Source organism: Paramisgurnus dabryanus, chromosome 15 (assembly GCF_030506205.2).
Source record: "Paramisgurnus dabryanus chromosome 15, PD_genome_1.1, whole genome shotgun sequence".
Lineage (NCBI taxonomy): Eukaryota > Metazoa > Chordata > Actinopteri > Cypriniformes > Cobitidae > Paramisgurnus > Paramisgurnus dabryanus.
This window is the reverse complement of record NC_133351.1, coordinates 14,117,036-14,141,321: the sequence shown is the minus strand read 5'-3', so window position 1 is coordinate 14,141,321 and position 24,286 is coordinate 14,117,036. Positions and strand designations below refer to the sequence as shown.

Below are 24,286 nucleotides of genomic sequence, written 5' to 3'. Positions count from 1 at the left end.
AACTTCACTTGGTGCGTTCTAGTTTGTGCATTCTGGCTGAGAGAAGGGCGCCAACGGCTTGCCACCACATATACTGGGTGCACACGCAGTTGCTCAAGTGCCTGCTTTCATTCAATTCATGACATGCAGCTGCAAGACCAAAGATCTACCTGCCAGAGAGAGAAAGAGAGGACTGCAGAGCTTTTTGTGAATGGTCAAATGGCTTGACAAGTATTGTTGTGTGTGATTGGAGCATTCAGATGCACACATGTAATTCACACACTTTCTTTGCCACACACAAACTAAACTTTTGAAGAACAGTTTGATAATCTTTGGTCCTGACCCTTGAAGGCCAAGTTCCAACCAGATGGAGAGACATCCACTTCATCCATCGATGACTGTGAACTTTGACCTGAAACAGGCTGACCACACTCACACAGACTGGTCTTGGTGGATAAACATATAGCCACACAACAACACATTTGATGGTTGAAAGCATTGATGGTTTGCTATTCCCCAGGAAAGAGAAAACTATTCGGTGGTGAAGGTCTGACAGCAGAAAGCTGGCACAGGCAAACCAGCACACAAAAGATAAGAGGCACCACACTGGGCAACCCCTCTGCTCTTTTTCAGTAACAGAAAAAAGTGTGATTGGCTACATTCTTTAACTCATTGCGAAGGGATAAATGCAGGGAAGCACAGACAACTGATCATTCAACGTCATTAAAGTGGACAGAGAATGAAAAACATTTTTACCTTGTCTTTGTTGAATAATAGTAGTCTACCCGCATTCACAAACATACAACAAGTGCTAAACATGCTTAACATCTCAGTCTCATAGAAATTCCTCTTTTAGAAATGTCAGCCAGAAAACGGCCCAATCTGAAAAACTGATGCTTATGACATCACAGGCATCTCACTGCCCCTCCACTTTAAAATAATTGGCTACATTTTTTGAGTGGCAGCAAAGTCAGCCAATTAGTAATGAGATTGCAAGTTAAGCCAGTAGGAGGAGCCAAATAGGTGCAAAACCATTTGTTTAAAATCCCCCACCCTAATAGAGCTATCTGAGAGAGGTTTTTAGGAAGCTTCTAAGGCATTACAGACCCAAACAAATTTTTTTTGTCTATATGTCACATCACAGAACAAGGATAAATACCCCATTCAATTATTCTTTGTCACCTTTAAACGAATGTCAGTGCTATACAGTTAAATAAACAACTTTGACAACAGTCACAGACAACAACAACAGGCTACGTTAATTTAGACTTAAAATATATATAGCTACACATGCACTTCGCATGGGCACATGTATTTTTTAGGACATTTCAGTACAATCTCATGGGAATTCAAATGTATTTTACGAGGTGGCCAATTCGTACACTGTAAAAACAATCAAGTCAATTCAACCTACTATTTTAAGTTTTGGGTTGTGATACGTTGACAAGTTAAAATTGTTTAACTTAATTTGTACATAAAATATTTGTTGATTTTATAATTTTATAGTGTATAATTTCGTATCATGTCATTTCAGTACAATTTGCCTTCACTCTGTGAAGTTGGGGTTAGGGGAGGGGCTTTATGAATGTTTTTTTCTAGTAACCTTGCTTTTTGTAAGATTCACTTTCTACAAACTCATATGAAATGGCCACCTCGTAAAATGCGTACTGTACGTCTTCCTGTGAGAACAAATTGGACATTTAAAAGCATCTTAAAGAGCACCTATTGTCCGATTCATGTTTTTACATATACTTTGGTGTGTAAGTGTGTATTATTACATGTTAACAATATGCGAAAATTACATACCTCAAAGTAAACGATGACATGAGTTATCGTCTCCAACCTAAATCTCTTTTCTTGGATTACAACAAGCTTTTCTAATCTGTGCATTTCAGGAAAGTGTCAAATCTGAAGCTACAAAAATGTATGACATGTGGAAAATAATGTGTTTTTTAACCATAAACCACACAAACACATTATATTATACCAAATACACAAAATAATTTTTTTTTTAGCAATGAAATATGTGCACTTTAACAAAGATCACTGAAAATGATACTATTATTTAGGGGTGGCACGGTTCACAAAACCCTCGGTTCGATTCGTATCACGGTTCTATGGTCACGGTTCTCGGTTCAGTACGATTCTTGTTGTTATTTTTTCTTTAAATTTTTAACACTCCACAGTATTAAAAAAAAGTTATATCATGTAATCATGCACAAACTGAATTTGACTTTAAGCACATTATTGGGACCATCTCTGAGGAAAGCCAGATGAGATTTTGATAGAGCAAGAGGGAAGACATTGATGATTTCAACATGCTTTTCATTTATTTGGCAAAAAAGAGAATGTGTATTGCCATCTACATGAACTTTATGTGCATTTTTAGCACACAAAGATAACTTGCATTTATTAAAATGCCAACTTCAGTGTAGCTCTTAGATTTATCACCCGGAGGCTGCTTTTATACTGAGAGTTTATGTGGACGAGAGAGAAACATAACCTTTGCACCTGTAATATTAAAATCTCTTTAAGTCTCTTTTGTCCACTTTTGACCACTTCTGTCCTGATTACTTTGAGAGGCAATTTCTGAAATAAGATCGCGCAACTTTCACACGCTAGCAAAATGAAACTACGCGGAAATCAGCCGCTTTAATTTTATCAATGAAAGGCTAAAAATAGCGCTAAAGACGTAAAACAGTGTTCAGTACCTCAGATTAAATAAATGGTAGCTGTAGCTGTTCGAGCACATTCAACCCATAGACTGCAGTTCAATCTATTGTTTTATTTCCGCTGTCATCATAGTTAACATGAAATAAAAATATGTTTCCACACACCAAACTTATACGACGCTGGTGCATCCTCCAACTGCGGGCAGACTTCTTTTTCTCTCCCACTTGTCATTTCTACACGTAACATAACCTGCAGTACTTATACTCCAAACCAGTCACCTCTTCTTTCGCGCGAAAGGGAAACACGCTATCTGAGGTCACATACAGGGAATGAGACTACATTGCGCATGCCACGAACCGTTGAACCGTGCGGCACACACGCGCTCCGAACCGAGACAAGCGAACCAAACGGTTCGGATTTTTTTCATGGACCGTGCCACCCCTACTATTATTAAATCAACACTATGTAGTTTCCATGTAAAAATGACTTACAGCTCCCCCATGTGGTTGAAAAGCGCAACAGTGCCTGGTATCAGACACTTTTCTGCCGGCAGGGGGAGGGGCGGGGCTGTGTGCTCTACCCCTCCACCGCCACTTTCAGAGTGTGCTTGTAGCTGCTAGGAGGCTGCTCAGGTTGCAGCAACAGTACAATTTGTCCAGTTAAAAGTTGTTCTATCACTGAAATAATTTTAGAGACATTATTTAAAGGTAAATAAAAACTACATAGTGTTGCTTTAAGATCCTATAGGCTTATATAATCAAACAGTTTCTCTCACTGATAACAAATGAACATGTTTTACTATTAAAATATTTTAACATAAAATTTTCAGTGCCAATATCAGTTTACAAGTGCAACACGCACATCAAGTACATTTAAAAAACAAGCATATTATCACTTAGAGTTGCAACCATCTGCAGATACATAATCACTTCTTTTGTTACAAATAAGAATACATAAGTGTCAGCTTTTCACAAAGTCTGTTAATATTTATGCTAATGTTATGCTAATAATCCTAATATTTAAAGAAAAGAAAATCTAGCTGCGTGGCCGTTGGTACATTCTACATTCACACCATTGAGAAACATGGCAGAAAAAGGCAATGCCCATAGAAAAGAGCTAAGAAAAGGAACTGAAAGGTAAGAGGGGGTTTCAGAAGGGAGGAGGGAGATCTGAAAAGGTGGTCATGGAAATTTAGGGGGGTGAAAGTCATATCCATGCTGCACACCCATTCAGTTCGGCCGGTAAATACTGAGCCTGGACAATCCAGCATATGCTAATCAAGACATCAACACAGCATTTACTCGTCAAACTCAGCATCCAGTCCCTCTCTCTCCCAAATTCATTCCTTCTGCTCTTTATTTCTTTTCCCCCTTACCCCTCGTTAATTATCGTGTGTCTTTCTCTTTGATAGAGAGTCTCTTGCACGAATTAGTACAATATTGCAGCCCCCTTTAAGGCTCAGCCCCCCCGGCACCCCATCCTGTTGGATTGGGCCACCTTGTGCACGTATTGGTACCGGGTTTTTCAGTATAACACTTGTCGGTTGCATGCATATGGAAATTTGAGTCTCTATTTTAGTCGCTAATTCGTCCCCCTTTATTTTTCTGCTGCAAAGGCCCCTTGCTGTGTGCCCCCCACCATAACAACTAGGGGATGCTAGGACCTCATGCTGGGGGCAACAAGGCGTTATACTATTGAGGGAACAGGGAGAAATGGACAGGGGTCAGTGCAGGGGTACACTGACAGACAAGACACGCTTCTCTGGTCAAACACCAGCCCACCCCTGTTTTGAAGCTGGAACGATTATGCCGACTTACATTGACCACCTGTTGTATCTATAGATGCGGGCAGCAGGGACAGAGTGGTTGGGCTAATGTGCTTGGAAAGTATGGAATGGGACAGCTGTGATTGTAGTTTACACATCACCAGAAACTTAAAAATTACACATTACAGAACAGACATATAATGATATAAAACAAACATCCTGCAAAAAAGATATGATTTTAATTAAATCTGATGTCATGAAACACAAAAAAATAGTTTGGTGCACATCATTGATGCCAAAACAGTTAATTTTGATGCATGTAGTACACTCTAAAAACAAAAGGTGCTAAATAGCACTAGAAGTGGCTCACTGGCTCGCAATCATAAGGGGAACCATTTAAAGTGCCATACAGCACCTAGCACCTTTGTAGAACCATATTGTGCTAAATAGAACCATATCTGGTGCTATATCACCCCTGGATGGTTCTTCATAGGTGTATTATAGAACTAAAAATGGTTCCCCTTTGATTATGAGCTAATTAGCCTTAATGTTTTAGAGTATAATACAACAAAATATGTGTAATAATTTGTGAAATGTAAAAAAGTAAATTTGTACACATCCTTTTCTTACATTACATTTTACATTGTTTTTTAATTGAAACATTTCTTTTAAAATAGATATTTACAGAAAAATGTGACGCATACAGGTTTGAGTAAACAATGACATAATTCATTAAACTATTCCTTAAAAAAAAGAAACAATCTGAGAGGCCGGCATTTCTTTAGCAGCTCAAGCAAGACATCAAATTTCAGCAAAAGATCTTAAATAATATTAAAAAAAAAAACATGGAAACCATCCACCACCTGCACAATAATTATTCTTTTGTCTCAAATGCAATAGAAAACGTTTAAAGAGTGGAGGAATTGGAAAATATGATGTCATGAGAAAAATCCCTTACCTTGCATTGTATAGACTGCGACCTCACTGTGGAATAAAAGACTCTCAAGAGCATAAGCCAATCAGAATAAGAATAAAGGGAACAGGGGGAAACAAGCTTTCACACAAAACCTAATCCACAGGCTACAATCAAACAGGCCTGTTCTGCACAAGTGTGAGAGGTTGAGAAACTCTCTCGTCCAGCATGTGTGTGAAAGCGAAAGGTGTTTGTGAGAGAAAACGAAATAAGTGTGTGTGTGTGTGACTGGCATGCTCTTGACCTGAAGCGGTATGCTGCTAATCCTCTGATCAGGATGCCAGGGAGACCGCGGGGCCTCAGACCAGTCCCTGATAAGAGTCCCACTGACAATAATACACCCCAGCCCATTTACATCCCACAGTCCACACAATTTATGTCAGGCCAGGTGGAACTCAGACACTGACACAAGGTAGTTAAAAAAAAAAAAAAAAAAAAAAAAAATATATATATATATCCATAAAAGCTGAAAGGGAGGACAGATAGAATTATGGTTAGACGAAATAATAAAAGAAAGATTTTACCAGCACATTTATCAGTGGCGGCTCGTGACTGCTCATCCGAGGGGCGCTAATTCAAAATAAGTGTTGTGAGTGTCATGTGTGTTGCTTGCATTTTCAAAATATGTGTTTGTTGCGTCATGTGAACCATGTGCATCGCGTGTTTTGTCAAAATAAGTGCCTGCTGCACACGCGTTAAAACCGTTTACGATAAAAAAAATGCTCACGTTCACAAATACACGCAAGTCACTCTCTTAACAGTAAACTCTGATTACGCATGAGATTATGCGAGTATCTGGTAAATACGAGCATCTCATTTATCATAAACCCTTTAGACGCGAATGCAGCAGGCACTTATTTTGACAAGACACGTGATGCACACACAGGATCTCTCCATGCACAAAACACAAACAGCTTAAATTGTAATATAATCAAAAGTGCAATACAAGTTTTAGTCTTCATGAAGACTGATTAAAGCTTATTAAAGGACTGCCTGACCATTTAAAGAGAGGATTGCATGGATGTGTGTGTGTGTAGAAGGTGTAGGGGTAAGTAGCCTTAGACCAGCAGGCAAATACTTACTGTTTGCCTGTTTAAGAGTGGCTGTAGGCCCCAAATCCCTGCACTTTGTTCGAACAAATTGGCAGAAGCCGAGGTCTTGTTTGCCCAGCCTCTTTGGACGGTTGTGGGGAGTGGGTAGGGTGATGAGAGGCGGGTGGTAGAAATCCCATCAAACAGTTATGTTCCTGGGAATAGAAGAAATAAATTCCCTGGTCTGGGAACAGGCCTCTAAGAGAGAGGTCTAAAGTAACCAGCAGAAAGACGCATCTGCCTGACCTGACCCTAAAGCAAGAAAAAAGAGGGAAACCAGCGCAGATGTCCATGCTATCAGATCACACAACAGAAGTGCAACCAGTGGCGGCCGGTGACTTCTTTATCAAGGGTGCACGATTCGAAGCTCATCACAAAATGTATTTAGTCCGTCACGTGTGGCTCATCATTTCAAAATATGTGTTCGGCATATCATGTAAACTTCTATGCATCACGTATGATGTCAAAATACGAGCCTGCTGCAGACGCTTCTAAGGGGCTTATGATAAGAGAGACTCTTACATTTGCCAGATACTCGCTTAATCTCATGTGTAATAAGAGTTCAGTGTTAAGTTGGTGTTTTGCGAGTATTTCGTGAACGTGTCTTTTTTATCATAAACCCTTTCGATGCGTGTGCTGCAGGCTCGTATTTTGACAAGACACATGATAAACATGATGCAACAAACACATATTTTGACATAATGAGGAGCAACACACAGCATATATATTTTGAATTTGCGCCTCTCGGAAAACTCACAGGTTTCCAACTCTGTGCAACCACGGCAGTCATAATGATATAGTTAAAATAAGATCATCAATATTATTTTAAAAACTCACTTAAGTTTCGTCAAGTTTTCAATCACGTACCGTCACCTGGATTTCTGTGTGCACGGCGGTGTGGGTTGCCAGATCTGCGTAATGAAACCTGCCAACTAGTCAATAAAAACTAGCCAAAAAGCATCCAGTGACCATTTACAGACCAAATGCAAATAACTAACAAACGAAATCCTTCAATCTTTGACCTACTGAAAAAAAATCTACTTGCGGAAACAGTTTAAAAGTAGTACAATTCTTAAGTCCGACTGAAGGACGCGGACTTGGCAACACGTGGATTTCTGCATCAGATTTTGTGTTCTCGGTTAGTGTTATGAATTGGGTTACTACTATGTTGTAGTGCAGGTGCTGCAATTAAAAATGTAAATCAATACACAAACAATTAAAGTAAATTGTTAAAATTGAAAAGGGGTCTAGTGACGCCCCTGATTTGTGGTAAGATCATACAACTTTTTTTGTCATAAAGGGCCATTTCACATAACCCATAGTCTATAAGAAGTGTGTGTTTATGAAGTCATGCCTCAATAATTAAGGGTGGGTGCTCAGGAAATTAATCTGTGTGGGCAGCTCACAGGTCCCTTTGAGGTGCGTTTAGCCTTGCATGATGCCATATGATGATCGTGCCTGTAACTAGTCATGTGACTAATCCTGTTAGTCCACAACACACCCATTTCTCTCATGATCCAGGACTTGCATTTCCTATTCTCTCTTCACAATATATATATATATATATATATATATATATATATATATATATATATATATATATATATATATATATATATATATATACACTTCATGTGATATAGATACTTCAAATGTATTATCAACAACTTATGAACAACTATAGCCACAGATATTATTTTTAAAGAGAAAATGTTTACTTTATTTTTGAATTGATGTGTTTTATTAGGTTGGTACACTTTTTCCCTTTTAATGAATTGAAACGTTTCCCCTTAAATTAATTCCAAATTAAATACCTTAATAAAGATTTAAAAAACTAATTAACCTTAAAGGTTCACATATTTCACATTTTCCACTACAGAACAGATTTGTCAATAACACCGATTCATACTTCATTGTATGGTCATAGCCTATAACTGAACTTAAGCCTTAATTGTTAATGAAACAGAGAGCGCCCTCTACTGAACATCCTGCAAAATACTATATAGCAAAGTTGATTAATAATGTCTGAGAAACTTGTCTGATGCAGATGCAACATGCTTGAAAAGCAATGTTCTATTTAGCAAACATAAAAACACTATTATAGTAATAAGTAGCAAGCTGAATGAATTTCACTTCCCGCTGAGCTTTAGGACATTTTTCACCATGGCACCAATCCCGTCAAAGATCAAGTGTAACTTGGTATCACACATGAATGCAGGTGTGGTCACCACCTTATTCTTCCGATCCACATGGGCTTCGTAAGGATCAAAGGTCAAGGATAAATCAGCCTTATGGAAAACAAAAATGCCTAATAACATTTACAGGCTAGATGAAATGTTACAGGAGAAAAGAAGAGACGAGAACAGAAGAGGAGATGGGAGGGGAGGGGAACAGAATAAAAGAAAACAGAGGAGGAGAATAGAATAAAATAGGTCTACTCTGTACTGGTAGGATATGGTGACATCTTTAACTGTATGTTTGGCTCCCAGGGCAGTAATAGCTTGTGTAGTACCAGCATATGGCCACTTTCCACCTGCTTCCTCCTCATGACCCACTGTCACATCAACACCAGGAAGAACTTTTGCTGCCAGCACTGGAGATATACAGCACAACCTGGGCACCACAAAACAAGGCCTCAGTGGCATAGGAATAAGTAGTCAAAAAAACGATGCATTAACATTATTTGTCTCACAATCTGACATCCAGATTACTTACCCAATCGGCTTTCCAGCCTTATGGAAGTCTTTTAAAACCCGTTCCACCTCCACATTTACTTTACAATCTATTCCATCAACAGCAAATGATGACCTGTTTATTGGAAAGATAAAAAAATAATAATTACAGAAGGATGAGCACATAAAAAGCAGCACTACAACAGAACAAGAATTTATCTCGGAGGTAAATAAAATAAAAATGTTTTATGATTGAGTTTATCTATAATATTTTTTAAAGACAGGAAAATATTTTTTGCCCTTAAGCATTCAAACTTACAGGTTTTTAGCTGCGCCAAAACCACCAGGGAAGATGACAGCATCATGATTACTAGCATTCAGTTTCGCCAGGTCTGTGATGTTTCCCCTGGCTATACGCGCCGACTCTGACAAAACATTCCTAATATATCAACAGATGTAAAAAAAAATTATAATAAAAACTATGGAACATTTTTGCGGACAACATTTTAAAGGAATTGCAAATTGTATTTGCAATTGAGTTTTTTACCTGTGGCTTAAAAACCGTGACATAGTTCAAACACAAATGCAAAATTAAAAGTTTTTAATTAAAAATTATTATACATTAAAGATTATACATTATGTTCATGAACATCTTAAAAACCTGAACTTTTTGTCATCATGGCATGAAACATATTTATACAAGAACATTGTAGATGAAGGGCTTTACCTTGACTCTTGTTCTGCAGGCTGACCTTTGCTGTGATCTATCACATGCATCTGAGGCACATCAGGAGCAAACATCTGCACCTCGGCACCTCCTCGACTTAGCTGTACAAGGATTCTACCAAGAAAAAGCAAAAGATCTCATTGAAAAGATGACAGAAAAAATAACTTTAATTTATCTGAGAAACTGGCTTAAACTACCATAACAAAGAAGTTTAACATTTCAATAAACTTTTTAATATTCACTATATTTGTGTAATAAGAGCATTTAAAGTTGGATTTTTTATAAAATACAAGCAACAAAGTGACCTTTAAAAGCAACCTGTTATGTTTTGGAAGTTTAAACCCATGTCTAAAAGTATTCTGCACCTGTATAATGCAAGAAAAAATTTATTGCACAGATATAGAAACTCACGCTGATGCCTCATGGATTTCAGTGCCATCATAAACACCACATCCAGATAACACCTAATGACAAAGTGAAAGAAGAAGTAAACACATGTTGGTCTGCAGCAGTGGCTCTCAAACTGGGGGGCACGAAATGGCCCCAGTTTTATGATAAGTTTTTAAAGCAACACCAAAGAGTTTTTTTTACCTTAAAATAACGCTTCCAAAACAGTTTCAGTCGCTCATCCACTCTAAACAGGGTGAACAGCACTTTCACATTCGCTTTGCAGCCCTCTATCGGCCAAAACCGCACTAAAGAAGTTTCCAAACGTTGGGTAGTGGTCCTGTAGTCCGAGTGAATACTACAAAAACTTTACGGCAGACCTACAATCCAATCAGAGCCAGCTATGCCTCAGTATTTATGACAGTGGGTAATGGACAATTACACTTCTAACCTGTAGGGGGAGCAAAGAGCCAAAACTCTTTGGTGTTGCTTTAAATACATTTGTTATAAATTTTGTGTTATCAACCCTTAATCAATCAAAAAAATTAATAGTCCTAAAGCACTACACTGTATAATATCATATGTTTTGTTAATTCAGATTCTTAGGTTGAGATAGATTTAGTCATGGGGGCAGTATAAAGTAAAAAAAAAAAAAAACAACAACAACAACACTACTATCAAACATATATGCATATGATATTAGTAGTTTAACAAAAGTAAAGGTTATTTTGTAGGTGTAAAAATCTCTGGAACCACATCTCATACAGTTTCCCCTGACACCTGTATGTGTTATTCAGCATTTAACTACAGGTAGGCTAACTTACTTTATAGATGGTTGGTAAATCGTGCCACTGAATGTGTGGGTTAATCTAATCTAGTTTAATATTTAAATGCATCATCATTCTTGATCTAAGAAACTCTGGGCAACTTTAGATGACACATATTTATATGAAGTGTGTCACAGACAAACCTAAAGCTGAGTTAAACGGGTACCAATAATCTGACATGCCGTTCCAAAAACAACCACGTGCAAGACCATTATTATTTTCGCTTAAATACTTACTACAGCGACTTTTGCCCCTGTACAGTTTGAAGTGGCGTGAAATTGAGCAGCCAGCGCATATCTGATGTGCGCAGATCGTAGCAGTGAACGTACAGCAAACATTGCGCCGAGTCTGACAGAGCAGAGGACATAAAACAACTTACTTCTTTGCGTTAGTGGCCAATAAAGCACCACTGGCCTATACCGCCATCTACTGTTTATTGTGCGCACCAGCAGCCACCAATTCGTGAGTGTGCCCAAACTCGGTCCTGGAGGGCCGGTGTCGTGAGCAATCCAGTCCCCCCGAGCAATTCTGCCCCCCTAGGACCCCAATTGGTACCTAGCAGTAATGCCTGGTCAAAAACTTGTCATCGCGATATCTTGATGCTAATCGAAGCTGCGTTAGTGGTGTAGCAAGCTAGGTACTTTTTACAAAATAGAAGCATACAAAATATTTTTAAAATAAAAGCTTACAAAAATAATATAATTAATGAACTAATATTCATGTTGCAAACACGTGAGCAGCACGTAATGACACACGTAATCGCCTAAAAACCCAATTAATTGCCTTACACAACAAAAACACATTTCAATTTTATGTTATTGATTACTAAGTTATCTGAACGTGAAACATATTTTTTTAAACCTCAGGATTAAAAAAAATGACATTACGTTATTACGGTGAGTGCAACTGGTGTTTGTGTTAAGCTATTTTACCCGATAGCTGTATGCTAAGCTGGTACGTCACGTTAAGCTAATTAAAAAAAATCTAAGAACGAGATTTGGTAGATCTCACCACCTAGAGCATCAGTTATATACTACTATATTAAACGGATAATTTAAAATAGACCAATTGTAATTTTAACAACATTCTAACGATATAAATCATCACGAAATTTTGAAGGAATTGTAATAAGGCGCTACAAAGGCTACCCATGAGGAGTTTTTTCAGCCAATGGAATTACGCGGGGTCCTAGGGGGGCAGAATTGCTCGGGGGGACTGGATTGCTCATGACACCGGTGTCTTGCTGAGTTTAGCGCTCCACCTTGCATCAGCACCTGCCTGGTTCTGGCTAGAGGGAATACAGCTACGGCCAAATTTCGCGAGATGTTGGGTTAGTTCACCCAAAAATAAAAATTAGGATGAAAACAGCGCTTATTGTCCGCGGCCAGATTTTGAAATTATTAAAATAGACGGTTTCATCGGACGCACGTGATACACGTCTGGATCCGAACCTTACTTCCGGTTTCGTTTTTTTAATGGTCTGACTAGTTGCTAAACTGATCTCTTGAACAAATGCCTCGTTGAAAATAACAAATGTTTTGGTTTCCTAGGTAATTTATGTGTTGTTTTGTTTGCTTGTTATATAAATAAACTATGTTTAAAGAACTTTGTTGTTATTTATTATTAGCGAAGTTTACCGGAAGTTACGTGCGGACCGCGACAGCGGCTTGTTTATGTTGTTACTGCTGAAACGATCTATAGAAATTTTTAAAAAAATGAATAAAAAATAAAGCGTTTAAGTCAGAACAGAATGACAACATATATCAATCTAAACACAACTGGGATATGTTAACGTTTATGTTAACGTTTCTTATAATTGTTTATCCATTTTTTTTTTTATTGTTGCTGTTTGATATTTGGGCCATTCTACCGAATTCGTGCAAATTGCTGTCCCGGAACCAAAAAACTAATTTAAAAAGCATTAACGTAGGAAAATTTTTGATAATAAAAAAATATAAGCAAATAGCAATCAAAACCCAAAGTAATATTTGAGGTAGCTGCAGACTTTATATATAAAATATCATCATTTATATAGTGGTTTCAATTGAGAGGTGGTTGTCCCAAACCCCAAGGTCTGAATTTCACCATAGAAAAAAAAATATGAAATAATTTTTTAATAATTTTTTATAATTTTTTAAATAAGTATCATTTTGATTACTTTTGTTAATTAAAACCAAAAATATATTTATTGGATATTTTCAGTAAAAATCATGAATAATCATGTAAAAAAACACTGTCCCGCATTTTCACGTCACTACCGAAACATTGCATAGTTCGGTCAATAATATAATACTGCTTTAAGCCACTCCCCTCAATTTTGAACCAGAAACTTTGTCTGTGCCTCACTCCCTCGTGGTGGCATGGTGATTAGATCAGTCCCATGGTTTTGAAGTAAATGTGATCAAAAGTTTGGAAATCAGTGTGTGACATTTATCAATGTCACTACCGATCACACATTTTTAATGATTAATTGATTTTTTAAAATTTTTTCTACTGGTCATTTAGGTTTTACTCATGTTTCAATGTCGAGAACTGTGCTGGCTAACTATGTACTAATTAGCTTCTTAGCAGTAGGATCAAAGTTAGCTTAAATTGTCACTACCGAAACAGTCACAACCGAAACATTTGTTGACTTTTCGGTTGTGACGTGATTGTTTCGGTAGTGACAAAATGACACTTGTTTCTTTATTTTAATAAATAAATAGAAACTTTCAAGTGCACATATATTCTTTTTCAGTACAAATAATTTGTCAGTCATATTTCTGTAATGTTGTATGCGATTTGACTAGGACTACAAACTAGGCCAGATTAATTTAATTAATTCATAGTAGCTTGACTCATTATTGAGATAAATGAAGGCTAAATGATTCTACCTCTGGTCTCATGGAAAACTTTCTGCGCTAATTTAGCGGGACTTTGACTGATTGCATCATATAATTTATATAACAGATAGCACATGGTATCATAGTAAATTGACATGTCATTGTTAAGTGTAGACAGGGCAGGCTCACACTAATAATGTAAATGTAAATATCTTTGGTTAATTTGTAGAGATAGCTACAGAGAGAGAGGAATTGCCAATATGCATAGACGGAAAGATGAAAGTAGAGCGGACAGACTGAGAAAATACAGACAAAGATCGAGGGAGGACCCAGAAAGGTACCAACAGGGCTCCAGACTGCCACCAATTGGTGGTATTTTGCAACCAAAATTTGAGAGTGTGCCACTGAATTTTACATCCATTCGCACATGTGCGACTAGTAAATTTGACTTTTTTTCTGATGTGACAGTGAATTTGAAACAGCACATTGTACTTTCTGCATCTATCATCAAAGTATGTATTAGTAATACAGTGGAATTTTGTAGAAATGTGATTATTTGGTTAGCATGTTGATTTACGGTGTGTGCCCCTAATTTTTTTGGTTGCGCCCCTAAAATTTTCAGTTGGGGGCCACTTTGCTCCTAGTAAAAAAAGTTAGTCTGGAGCCCTGACCAAGAATACTTAAAAAAGCAAAGAGAACGAAATCAAAAATGCAGGAAGAAAGGATGCTGAAAAGTATCAAACAATTATCTGACAGGGAGCAAAGAAATGTCAGAAAAGAATGGAGGAAAAGACAGGACAAACACAGGAAGATGGTTAAAAGACAGTTCTGTGTGTATAGTTCTTTTTAGAGATTGACCCATATGGACTTTTTTTGTGCCAATGCCGATACCGATTTTTGTTTCATTAGCCTTAGCCGATACAGGCTGCCTATTTTCTTGAGCCGATACTTGGAGCCGATACTGCTTTTGCTCACTCAGTTTACATTATAAATGTCTCAATTTAAAAAAGTAACATTTATTGAACTTAAAAAAAAAACGATATTTAAAAAAGGTGATGGTTCTATGGAACCATGAACTGCACTCTCCACAATGATGAGGAACTATCAGCAAAGGATATTGATTTCTAGCACTTTATTACTACAAATATATATAAATAAAAAAATTATATAGAAATAAAAACCCGCTTTGTCAAGTTATGATCAGCTGTTAGGCCGAGCTTACAATGTTGTCACGGAAAGGTTGTTTGTTTTTAGTCACATGACCTGCAATCGCTTGCGGCTTCCTGCACTCTGTAAATAATGCCAGTGACAATGTCGGTGAACACAGCAGCCACATATTGGCCAGTATACACATAAACACATAAAATATACACGATACACATAAAACTCGCAAAAATCGGCTATCTTGCATCCCTTTAAGGTCTGAACTATCCGTCATCAGCGTAATGTCAGTGCAAAGTGCTTTTATGTGGTGTTGCTTTAGATATTTTTTGTGCTGTATGTTTTGACTGCATAATGCCAATCATTTTTGACTAACTAATTATTTTTTTTTAAACAAAATATGGACAATCCAATATGGATGTCACTAACGAAACATTACTGTCACGACCGAAACAAATAATGTTCTAGAAAAATAAAATAGGTTTTGTTGTCAGAAAAGATTATATAATTTTATTTAGTTAGATAAAAATTTAAACTAATGAATCCTTGAATTTCAAATCTGTATCAGTGCATGTATGGCAATTACAGAGAAATAATGCTTTCAAAATGCATTTCATTTGATAAACCACGCTTATAGTTTTGTTAAAATTATATTTCTAATCGATATAACAATGAAACTGTCTTTAAAAAAATGTAAAAAATATATTTAGAAGGTTAATGTAAAGAAAATCAGAATAGGCTATTAAAAACCTAATTTTTATATCAAATGTTGTTGTGTTTCGGTAGTGACACATTTTGGGAGAGAGAAAACATTTCGAAACTGTATAAAAACACGCTAGGAAACTAAAGTGTCCAATCAGTAGATTAGTGTTCCTTAGATGTTCTACTATGTTTATGACTACAAAGCTTGCAGGAAAAAACACACTTTTTTCAAGAAGTTTTGAAGTGTCAATTTGCACCAATTCGGTAGAATGGCCCATTTATATTTGTCCTATTAATGTCATCTGACTGAATCATTTCCCTTGAATATCATCTATATCAAAATATAAACATTTGAAAAAAAGATGAACATGCCATCTTAACAATGTCCCATTGGTAAAAGTTTTTTTATACATTTATAAAAAAAATTTCATGCTCGATTATGCAACATAATATAAATATTTTATTTATATATCAGTTGAAGATAAAATTGTAAAGAGAACAAAGGAAGACTATGAAGACCTTTCTAATAATAAACATTTCCATTCAGAACTAGCTGCATGGAAACTTAAACAAATAGGCAGAGTGCAGTCTAAACAATGAAACGTCTTTGCAGATCCTGCAAATGAACTAAACTGGCTACAGTCTGAAAACAACACAACATAAAATAATAAAAAAATTTAATAGTTATAAAGAAACCTATTAAAGGTCTTTGCAGTGTATCAAAATTACACTGCACAATGTTTTAATTAGCTTAAGTTGAGTTAGTGTGTGTGTACTTTGCTTAATATGGAGCCTTTACAAACTTGGACATAACTTTGCTAGCGTCCTTTAGGCGCTCCAGACGATCTTTCAATTCTTTTCTTTTACGAGCGACATCAGAATCTTCTCTAAGCAGATCTTCTGCATTGTCCCTTCCGAACATGGCAAGCATTTCATTCTGAAGCTGAAATATGTACTGGTCCAGGATGTGGTACTGGATTATCAGTGGCACTTGGTTAGCCAGACGGTCAGATGTGATCTAGGAGCAAATACAGACAAATTACATCTAATGTCATCTCAATGCACAACTGTAACTAGAATAAGCAAGCATTTGCAGTAGTAGGCTACTTTGCTAATTTCCTGCATGTAAGTTCTTGTTTGATTGTCATTCAAATGAATTGTGGCCTTGGCCTTATAGTTAATTGTATCCCGTATCTTTTTCCCTCCTAGAAACCACACACACACACACGCACACACGCACACACGCACACAAGCACACGCACACACACACACACACACACACACACACACACACACACACACACACACACACACACACACACACACACACACACACACACACACACACACACACACACACACACACACACACACACACACACACACACACACACATACTAATACAATGAAATAAAGACACTGTGCAATTAAAGTGACTGGACTGGATTGTTCTTACCGATACCTCCACTGGTTTCAAGCCAGCCACATACACACCTAGCCACCCTGTCAAACCTCCTTTTCATGTAGGCCTACACTGACTTTCCTGAGATATGTAAACTATGTTTTTTGTAACATGTCAACATCTAGTTAAATAAACTAATGTATGTGGGAGAACCTCCTTAGCTGTTAATAAGTTGCCCTTTCAAAGGCAAAGATTCTGTATTACTTTAGTATATAAACAGGTGCATGAATGTTTTGAATGATTACCATTAAATAGGCTTTAAGATGCTGCGTCATCTCGCGTATATCAGCACTGATGCTCTTTACCCTCCGAGTCCCAAAGCCTACATCAACTAAGGTTGCGTTTACTGGTAGCTGTTTTACAGCCTCTAGCTGGCGACTGTAGAGAGGATCTTGAGAGTAGACAATCTTCTCCATCTTAAACTGAGATTTCACTTTCTCCTCTGCATTCTTAAACTCGTTTTCAAGAATATCTTCAATTGGATCTTTAGCAGCCCTCAGGAGGTGAGAGAACGCCTTAAAGTGATAGCTAACAATAGTGTTCACACAGTTGTGAACAATATCTGTGAATAAAATGGACCAGATGAGCCAATCAGATGAGATAAACACATTAGCGTCCATGTTTGCCATTGATTGTAATTCTGTCAATTATTTTGAAAAACAACAACATCATTTTATAAAAGCTGTTACCTGTGACATCTTTTAGGAGCTTTAAAGCAGGTTCCTCTAGCTCCTCAATGTGTTTCCTGACAATGCTTTCAAATGTTCTGTAGTTAACAAATCCAGGAAGCTCCTTTCCTCTGCGATTTTTAATGTACTCTTCAACCTCATCTCTGAGGATTTCCTCCGCTATAGAGAATATTTACAAAAAATCATGAAGAATGCATGCACTGGCTATGAAACACCGCTCTTTAGTCTATGCATGTCACCCCCTTAAGGTGTTAAGCCATGCATTTACAATATAAATAAAATAAATCTTGCCCCATGCTTTGCCTCATACCATAAGACTTGATATTTAATTTCATGTTAACTGTATGTTATCATAAACTTACTTTTAATAGTCTTCTGATCCAGGAGTTGTTTCCATTGACCAAATGTTTGCCTGATTTTGGTAAAGACCCTCATGTCTGAGTTCTTCAGATCTTCTTCTGCCCGTTTTACTCCTTCAAGTACATCATTAAACTGACGAATTTTCTGTAGAGCATTTTTATTATGAAAAAATTGTGAGACCATTACAAAAAATGACCTCAAGAAATCACAAAAATTTAAGAACAAAGCCACACTGCTAGGGTCGAATATACAAACGTGTCCCTGTCCGTGAAATCCAAGCTAAAGATTATGATCTAATTATTAGATTAGGAGCATTCTAGTTTGATTTCAGTGTTTTCACATTGGTTTCAATCTTTGATTGTGGCCTAAGTAAATATTAAAAATTTCCTTCATATCAAATAGGATTTTGCAAATACTAACATTTTCATGAATCGAAAATTAACGTCTGAACGACTTTACGAACGATTTACACACAAAATCATTTTGCTCCTGTTTCATAAAGGAGGCTCAATGTTCTTTACATTATACAGTATGAATGTTATTATGTCGTATACAGTAAATCATTAAATAATGACATAAAAAATATTTTCACCATAATCAGGAAATTTTTCCTCTCTTGTTTATCAAGAGGAACTCCATCTCCCAGTACTTTAAGTTCATCAGTGGTCTTTGCTAATTTCTGCTCAAGTTGGGTTTTTAACTGTGGCAGTAAATTCTAAAGGTGAAATAAGACAATAAAATGTAGAATTTACAACATTTTTCTAGCTTCTATGTTTCATATTTTCTTTTCTGTCTCAATGTTTTTATGTCATTTAATTTTGCATACTTACAGTAATGTGTATAACCAATTCTTTAGTAAGCCGTTCTGCAAGAAGAGGTACTGTAGCTTTACCTTCCTCAAGAAGAGTCCTGAAGAGAAAGACATTTTTTTTATAAGATGTTGTTATTTAGGGGCAATTGCCAGATTTTTATAATATGTATAAAAAGAAGAGAAAAAATCAAGATCAAAAACATTGACAAAAAGATTTGATATGACAAAATGTATTCATTCAAAAACACTCTTCATCTATTAAACTTGCAATATTAAAATCAATAATGACACACATATTGGAAATATATCTTGCACATATTATAACCATTTCTATCTCCAATTTTTTGAATAAATACAGCAGATTTATAAACAAACTTTCTTGCCTAAAATGAGAATTTTCATTGAAAAACTTTCTTTCTTTTTCCAAAGCATCGACCAGAGTAATCTTCTCATTGATGTCTTGCTGGCCACGGCACTTTACAATCATATAGCCCTTGATCAGTGGTATCACAAGATTGTTGACGGTTTTGACAACTGTCTCCTCCATGCCTTTGTCCACCAAGTCTGGTTTAGTCAGAATCCCTATATGAATGGATATTAATCAGGATTCTATAAATGTAATTTCGTTTTACAAACCACGATAGGGTTTGGTTAGGGGTTTAGTTTTAAATAACAAGTAACTTGTATACCGTATAGCCTAATTTGAGTAGAATAAAATGTTACATACCAAGTGTCCTGTTCCCATCTCTATCTACTTTGTTTGCCATCTGTAGTGCTTCAGTGGTGGCAATATCAATGTTTGCAGGCACAACGACCAAGCTGATGGTCTCTTGTCTTTTAATAAACTTTTCAATGAGATATTTTATCTATAACAGAAAACCAAACGATAACTGCATTAAAGGAGGGAGACTTTTTAAATCTTAAAACCCATGACAAAAGTAGATATTTTGCAAAGTCTTGACGCAGCAATCAGCAATTATAAGAATATGGTTGGATTGATGTGTTTTGACAATTATTTGCCTCTGTTACCTTTCATTAACTATGCACATGGTTCGACCTATTCATCATAACTTGGCAGGATTATAGTGCTACTGTAGGTTTTACATATATTTCCATAAAGAAATATTTTAAATATAACTTGTTTTATTCTGTCTGGCAACTGTTTACTTATCACCAAATGTGCATACAGAGTTCATATCAAATTTAATCTTACTTGTATCCCAATGTCTTTAGGCTGGTTACCAGTGGCAACCCTCGCAATTCCTGGCAGGTCAATGAGAGTAAGATCAGGAACATCACTGGACTTGATTTCCAGAGTGATCATCTCATGACTGATTCCTTCTCCTTGTCCAGCCAATGCTGTCTGAGCTACATACACAATACAACATTATGCTGACATCACCTCAAAGATGATGAAACACAATTTATTTAACTTTTTAAAATAAAATTTAATAAGTCAATTTAGAAACCATTTAATACAAACCATCTAGGACAGCTTTCTCTATTTCTGCTGGATTCTTCAGTTTCTTTATTTTATCATTATATGACAACAATCCATGCCAGGTAGCATTCTTTGTAACTTTCTTCATTTTCAGTACAAGAGGACATCGTGTGACAATACCTGTGTTAAAAGATAGTTAGCAATCTATTTATCAAAGCTTATTAAGCTGAGAGAGCTTATTTAGAGAGAGAGAGAGAGAGAGAGAGAGAGAGAGAGAGAGAGAGAGAGAGAGAGAGAGAGAGAGAGAGAGAGAGAGAGAGAGAGAGAGAGAATTACAATGTGTATACATGCAGTCTGCAGATCACTGTACTTGAATTATGTTGAATTGTATTACCTGTTCCTCTGGGCAGTGCCACACCTGACAGAGCCTCCAATACAGAACTCTTTCCTGAGCTCTGGTCACCTATAACAGCAATAGCTGGCAGATTCAGGTCCTTCTCGACACCAAGTGACCTGAGTTTGTCCACTAGGTCAATACAGGGACGCACCTTTTCTTCATATTGTTCATTCAGACCACTACTCATAATTCCTTGTTTTGAGGAACTGTGTTGAGACATGTTTAAACTATATGTTGGTACTGCAAAATATAATGTTTTAGTAAGTGGGGTTTTCTTCTTTTTAGGCCTATTTGATTCTTAAAACACAATATAAACACTAGTCTACTAACACAGTCCAACAGTGATGCTGTACAGTTGAATTCCAAAAGTGAAGTTGCAGTTCATTACAGCCCGGAAAGTACTGCGTAAGTACAGCAAATTTACAGCGTACCTATAGTGTGCCTATAAAGTACGTACATTTAATTATAAGGGAACAATTTATAATATTTGGGGAATAAAGGGGTAACAACAAGGAAAAACAACAATCTTATGTTTGAGAGCAATTTAGAAAAAACACACATTCACTGAATTGGCTCGTCGATCACACTTCTCTCCACTGGTGTGTGGCGTCGAAGTATACATGGCTGCTTTCACATGGATTCTGAAAACTGTGGTGATTTAGAAGAGACCTCTGAAATGGTTGTAAAGTGTGCTGGGTCTTCCTTCAATCCTAATCATACACCACATATCTTTATGGAATAATATAGGTATTAAAATATATTTAGGCATAGGTATTTTTTAACCATGTGGGGGTACATATTCATTTCATGATGCATGATGGAGATTACTGAACAACAAAACTTAAAATTCAGGGAAATTAGTTAATGAGTTATGCTATTTATTAGTACAAAAAATTATTTTGAACAATTTATTTAGAATTTTCAATAAAAGTTACTTACCTTAAGAAAGAAAAAAGTACAGGATTTTGTTGGGTCATCAAGCAAAGTTAAAAATAGGAAAGGCAACTATGGTGAAAACAAGGCAAGAAAAACAAACTATTTTCTGTAGTTACTGTGTTCTAGATACAATTGTTTTGTGTTGTTACAGTGTAAGTCAAACTATACCCTTTTGTTTCACGTAGCCAAGTTACAGAGCAAGTACGACATCTGTGAGCTATAAATTAAAGTACCACTTGTTACCCCCTATTCTCATTGGTTTCTCAAGTGTTTTGTCCTATTTTCTTACCATTGTCGCTTTGGTTTAGGGTTAGATTTACATAAAATGACATCCTTACCCAAACCCAACTCTAACCCCAACGCCAGGTGAAACCTGTTTAAAATTTAGAAAATATAAAAGAATAAATCAGACAAAATTGTATAAACCAAAACTTAAAGTGACATACTAACCCAAGCACCAAACCTTACCCTAAACTGAAGCGAAAATGGTTTGAAAATAGGATAAAGCAGTTGAGTAACCAATCCGTGAGAATGCCACGGAAAAATTAGCAAAAAATTCTGTGACTATCCCACGGAACTTTGTGAGATCATGTTGGAAACAAGGGGGTAACAAGTTTGACTTACACTGTAACAACACAAAACAATGGTATATTTACACAGTAACTACAGAAAGATTTTAGTTTTTCTTGCCTTGTTTTCATCATACACAGCAAAATCACCAGTGTTGAATGTAAAACTGGTGATTTTGCTGTGTAGATGCCTTTTCTATTTTTAACTTTGCTTAATAACCCAACAAAATCCTGTACTTTTTTCTTTCTTAAGGTAAGTAACCTTTTATGAGGTCTCTACAGTTTGCAGAATCCATGTGAAAGCAGCCATGGTACTACGACACCAGTGCGATCACCACACACCAGCTAGGCTATATGTGGAAAGTAGTGTGATCGAGCCAATTCTGTGTGTGTTTTCGCTAAATTGCTCTCAAACATAAGATTGTTGTTTTGCATGTAGCCTATAGCCATATCACGTAGACCTAATATTTGAATATTTAGCCCTAGGTTAAAAAATACTTACTGTATAAATAATTTGTAATTTTCCACCTTTTTAGCAAATAGGTCATACATACAATGCAATATTAAAATAGTTTGCCCTTAGTTATAAAATACTTACTATAATTATTAGCATATATAATTTTTATTTTTCTTAGTTGTTTGTTACCCCTTTATTCCCCAAATATTATAAATTGTTTTCCTTTATAATTACACGTACGTACTTTATAAGTACACTACAGAAGGGTACGCTGTAAATTCGCTGTACTATATAACCTGTTTAATACAGTCAATTTCTCTTAGTGCTGACTAAGTTGCATGATATGGCTTGTATTTCTGTGGAAAACTAAGCCTATATTAACCGATTGATGTACAGCAAAGTGAATATGCTATATTATACATACTGTACTGTATAGCATACTGTACTACCACACTATACTAGTGTTGAATGTAACACTAGTGTTGAATGTATGTCCTTTTTGAATATGTCTCTATTCAGTGTCTACAACTACTTACTTTAAGCATATGCCAAGTAAATTTACTGGTTACACACGTTTAGGACATGTTACTCTTTTAAATTCTATCATGATGAGTAGCATCCTTAAAATAAACCTTTTAAAAAAATCTGTCAAAAACAAGGTCAAAGTAGACAAAATTAACATTTAACAGTCCTCCTTAAAGTTGACATAAATGTGTATTTCGCTATATTATTAAAAAAAGCAGAGATCAAGATACCGGTATACTCACTGGACAGCGAATTAACATTTAACAGTCCTCCTTAAAGTTGACATAAATGTGTATTTCGCTATATTATTAAAAAAAGCAGAGATCAAGACAAATACCGGTATACTCACTGGACAGCGAAGGCACAGCCAAATGAAATAAGGACTGGGACGCAAATTACTTTTAAACGTAGGTTTCGGTTTCATTTATCTGAAAGTGTGCACACCTTGTAGTGATTCATTTCTCACAAAGCGGCTGGTGGCTTGCAATTTTGAAACCCAACGCAGAGTGCTGATGTTTACTTTTATTATTTGATCATTCATTTCCAATAATTCCGCGGTGAGTTAGGATTCGGTAGATTTTTATAGGCTATGCGCTATGCTAATCGTAATAGAGAATACTTTACAAAGTCAAAGTCATGTTAAATACAATAAAAGGCGTAGCCATAAAGGATGGTGTCAAAATCGCTTTATCTTCAAAAGGAAAACGAACCTTTAAAAAAGCGTGAAACATGACAGATTGATGGCCCTTATAAAAATTATGTTTTTGTGTTAAAGTGTAACCATGTTTTTTTGCATTACTAGCAAAACCATATTGTTTTACTACACTTACCATGGTTTTATCTATGGTTGTGATTTACGG

General features: G+C 36.3%; 2 protein-coding genes across 5 annotated transcripts; both read right to left on the bottom strand.

Annotated features, from left to right (window-relative positions):
• Nucleotides 1–8,174: 8,174 nt before the first annotated feature.
• On the bottom strand, nt 8,175–11,488 carry gatd3 (glutamine amidotransferase class 1 domain containing 3). 2 transcript variants are annotated; one of them, XM_065251812.1, is made up of 7 exons: nt 11,331–11,488; nt 10,292–10,344; nt 9,881–9,994; nt 9,473–9,592; nt 9,197–9,289; nt 8,938–9,094; nt 8,175–8,739 (listed from the first exon to the last, which is right to left on the bottom strand). In XM_065251812.1, the coding sequence occupies exons 1-7, from the start codon at nt 11,430–11,432 to the stop codon at nt 8,611–8,613; spliced, it is 768 nt and encodes a 255-aa protein (XP_065107884.1). In that variant the 5' UTR covers nt 11,433–11,488; the 3' UTR covers nt 8,175–8,610. The 2 variants fall into 2 exon arrangements, with proteins under 2 accessions (XP_065107884.1, XP_073668079.1); XM_073811978.1 differs by lacking the exon at nt 8,175–8,739 and having other exon boundaries at nt 8,785–9,094.
• Nucleotides 11,489–16,243: 4,755 nt separating this feature from the next.
• LOC135733350 (interferon-induced GTP-binding protein Mx-like) lies at nt 16,244–23,911 on the bottom strand. 3 transcript variants are annotated; one of them, XM_065251813.2, is made up of 12 exons: nt 23,776–23,911; nt 20,937–21,179; nt 20,585–20,722; nt 20,315–20,469; nt 19,829–19,967; nt 19,485–19,683; nt 19,121–19,199; nt 18,883–19,005; nt 18,293–18,434; nt 17,931–18,089; nt 17,487–17,803; nt 16,244–16,797 (listed from the first exon to the last, which is right to left on the bottom strand). In XM_065251813.2, the coding sequence occupies exons 2-12, from the start codon at nt 21,157–21,159 to the stop codon at nt 16,561–16,563; spliced, it is 1,911 nt and encodes a 636-aa protein (XP_065107885.1). In that variant the 5' UTR covers nt 21,160–21,179; nt 23,776–23,911; the 3' UTR covers nt 16,244–16,560. The 3 variants fall into 3 exon arrangements, with proteins under 3 accessions (XP_065107885.1, XP_065107886.1, XP_073668069.1); XM_065251814.2 differs by having other exon boundaries at nt 20,937–21,145; nt 23,776–23,792; XM_073811968.1 differs by lacking the exon at nt 23,776–23,911 and adding an exon at nt 23,669–23,684.
• Nucleotides 23,912–24,286: the final 375 nt, after the last annotated feature.

Excerpts from the sequence above, each read along its gene's own strand:
- gatd3 (XM_073811978.1), bottom strand. The coding sequence starts at position 11,432 with ATGTTTGCTGTACGTTCACTGCTACGATCTGCGCACATCAGATATGCG. Across the intron at positions 9,995-10,291 it reads GAAATCCATGAGGCATCAGC|AATCCTTGTACAGCTAAGTC; the intron begins GTGAGTTTCTAT and ends TTTTCTTGGTAG. Across the intron at positions 9,290-9,472 it reads TTTGGCGCAGCTAAAAACCT|GTCATCATTTGCTGTTGATG; the intron begins GTAAGTTTGAAT and ends TCCAATAAACAG.
- LOC135733350 (XM_065251813.2), bottom strand. The coding sequence starts at position 21,159 with ATGTCTCAACACAGTTCCTCAAAACAAGGAATTATGAGTAGTGGTCTG. Across the intron at positions 20,470-20,584 it reads AGAGAAAGCTGTCCTAGATG|CTCAGACAGCATTGGCTGGA; the intron begins GTTTGTATTAAA and ends TTGTGTATGTAG. Across the intron at positions 19,968-20,314 it reads CTAAAGACATTGGGATACAA|ATAAAATATCTCATTGAAAA; the intron begins GTAAGATTAAAT and ends TTTCTGTTATAG.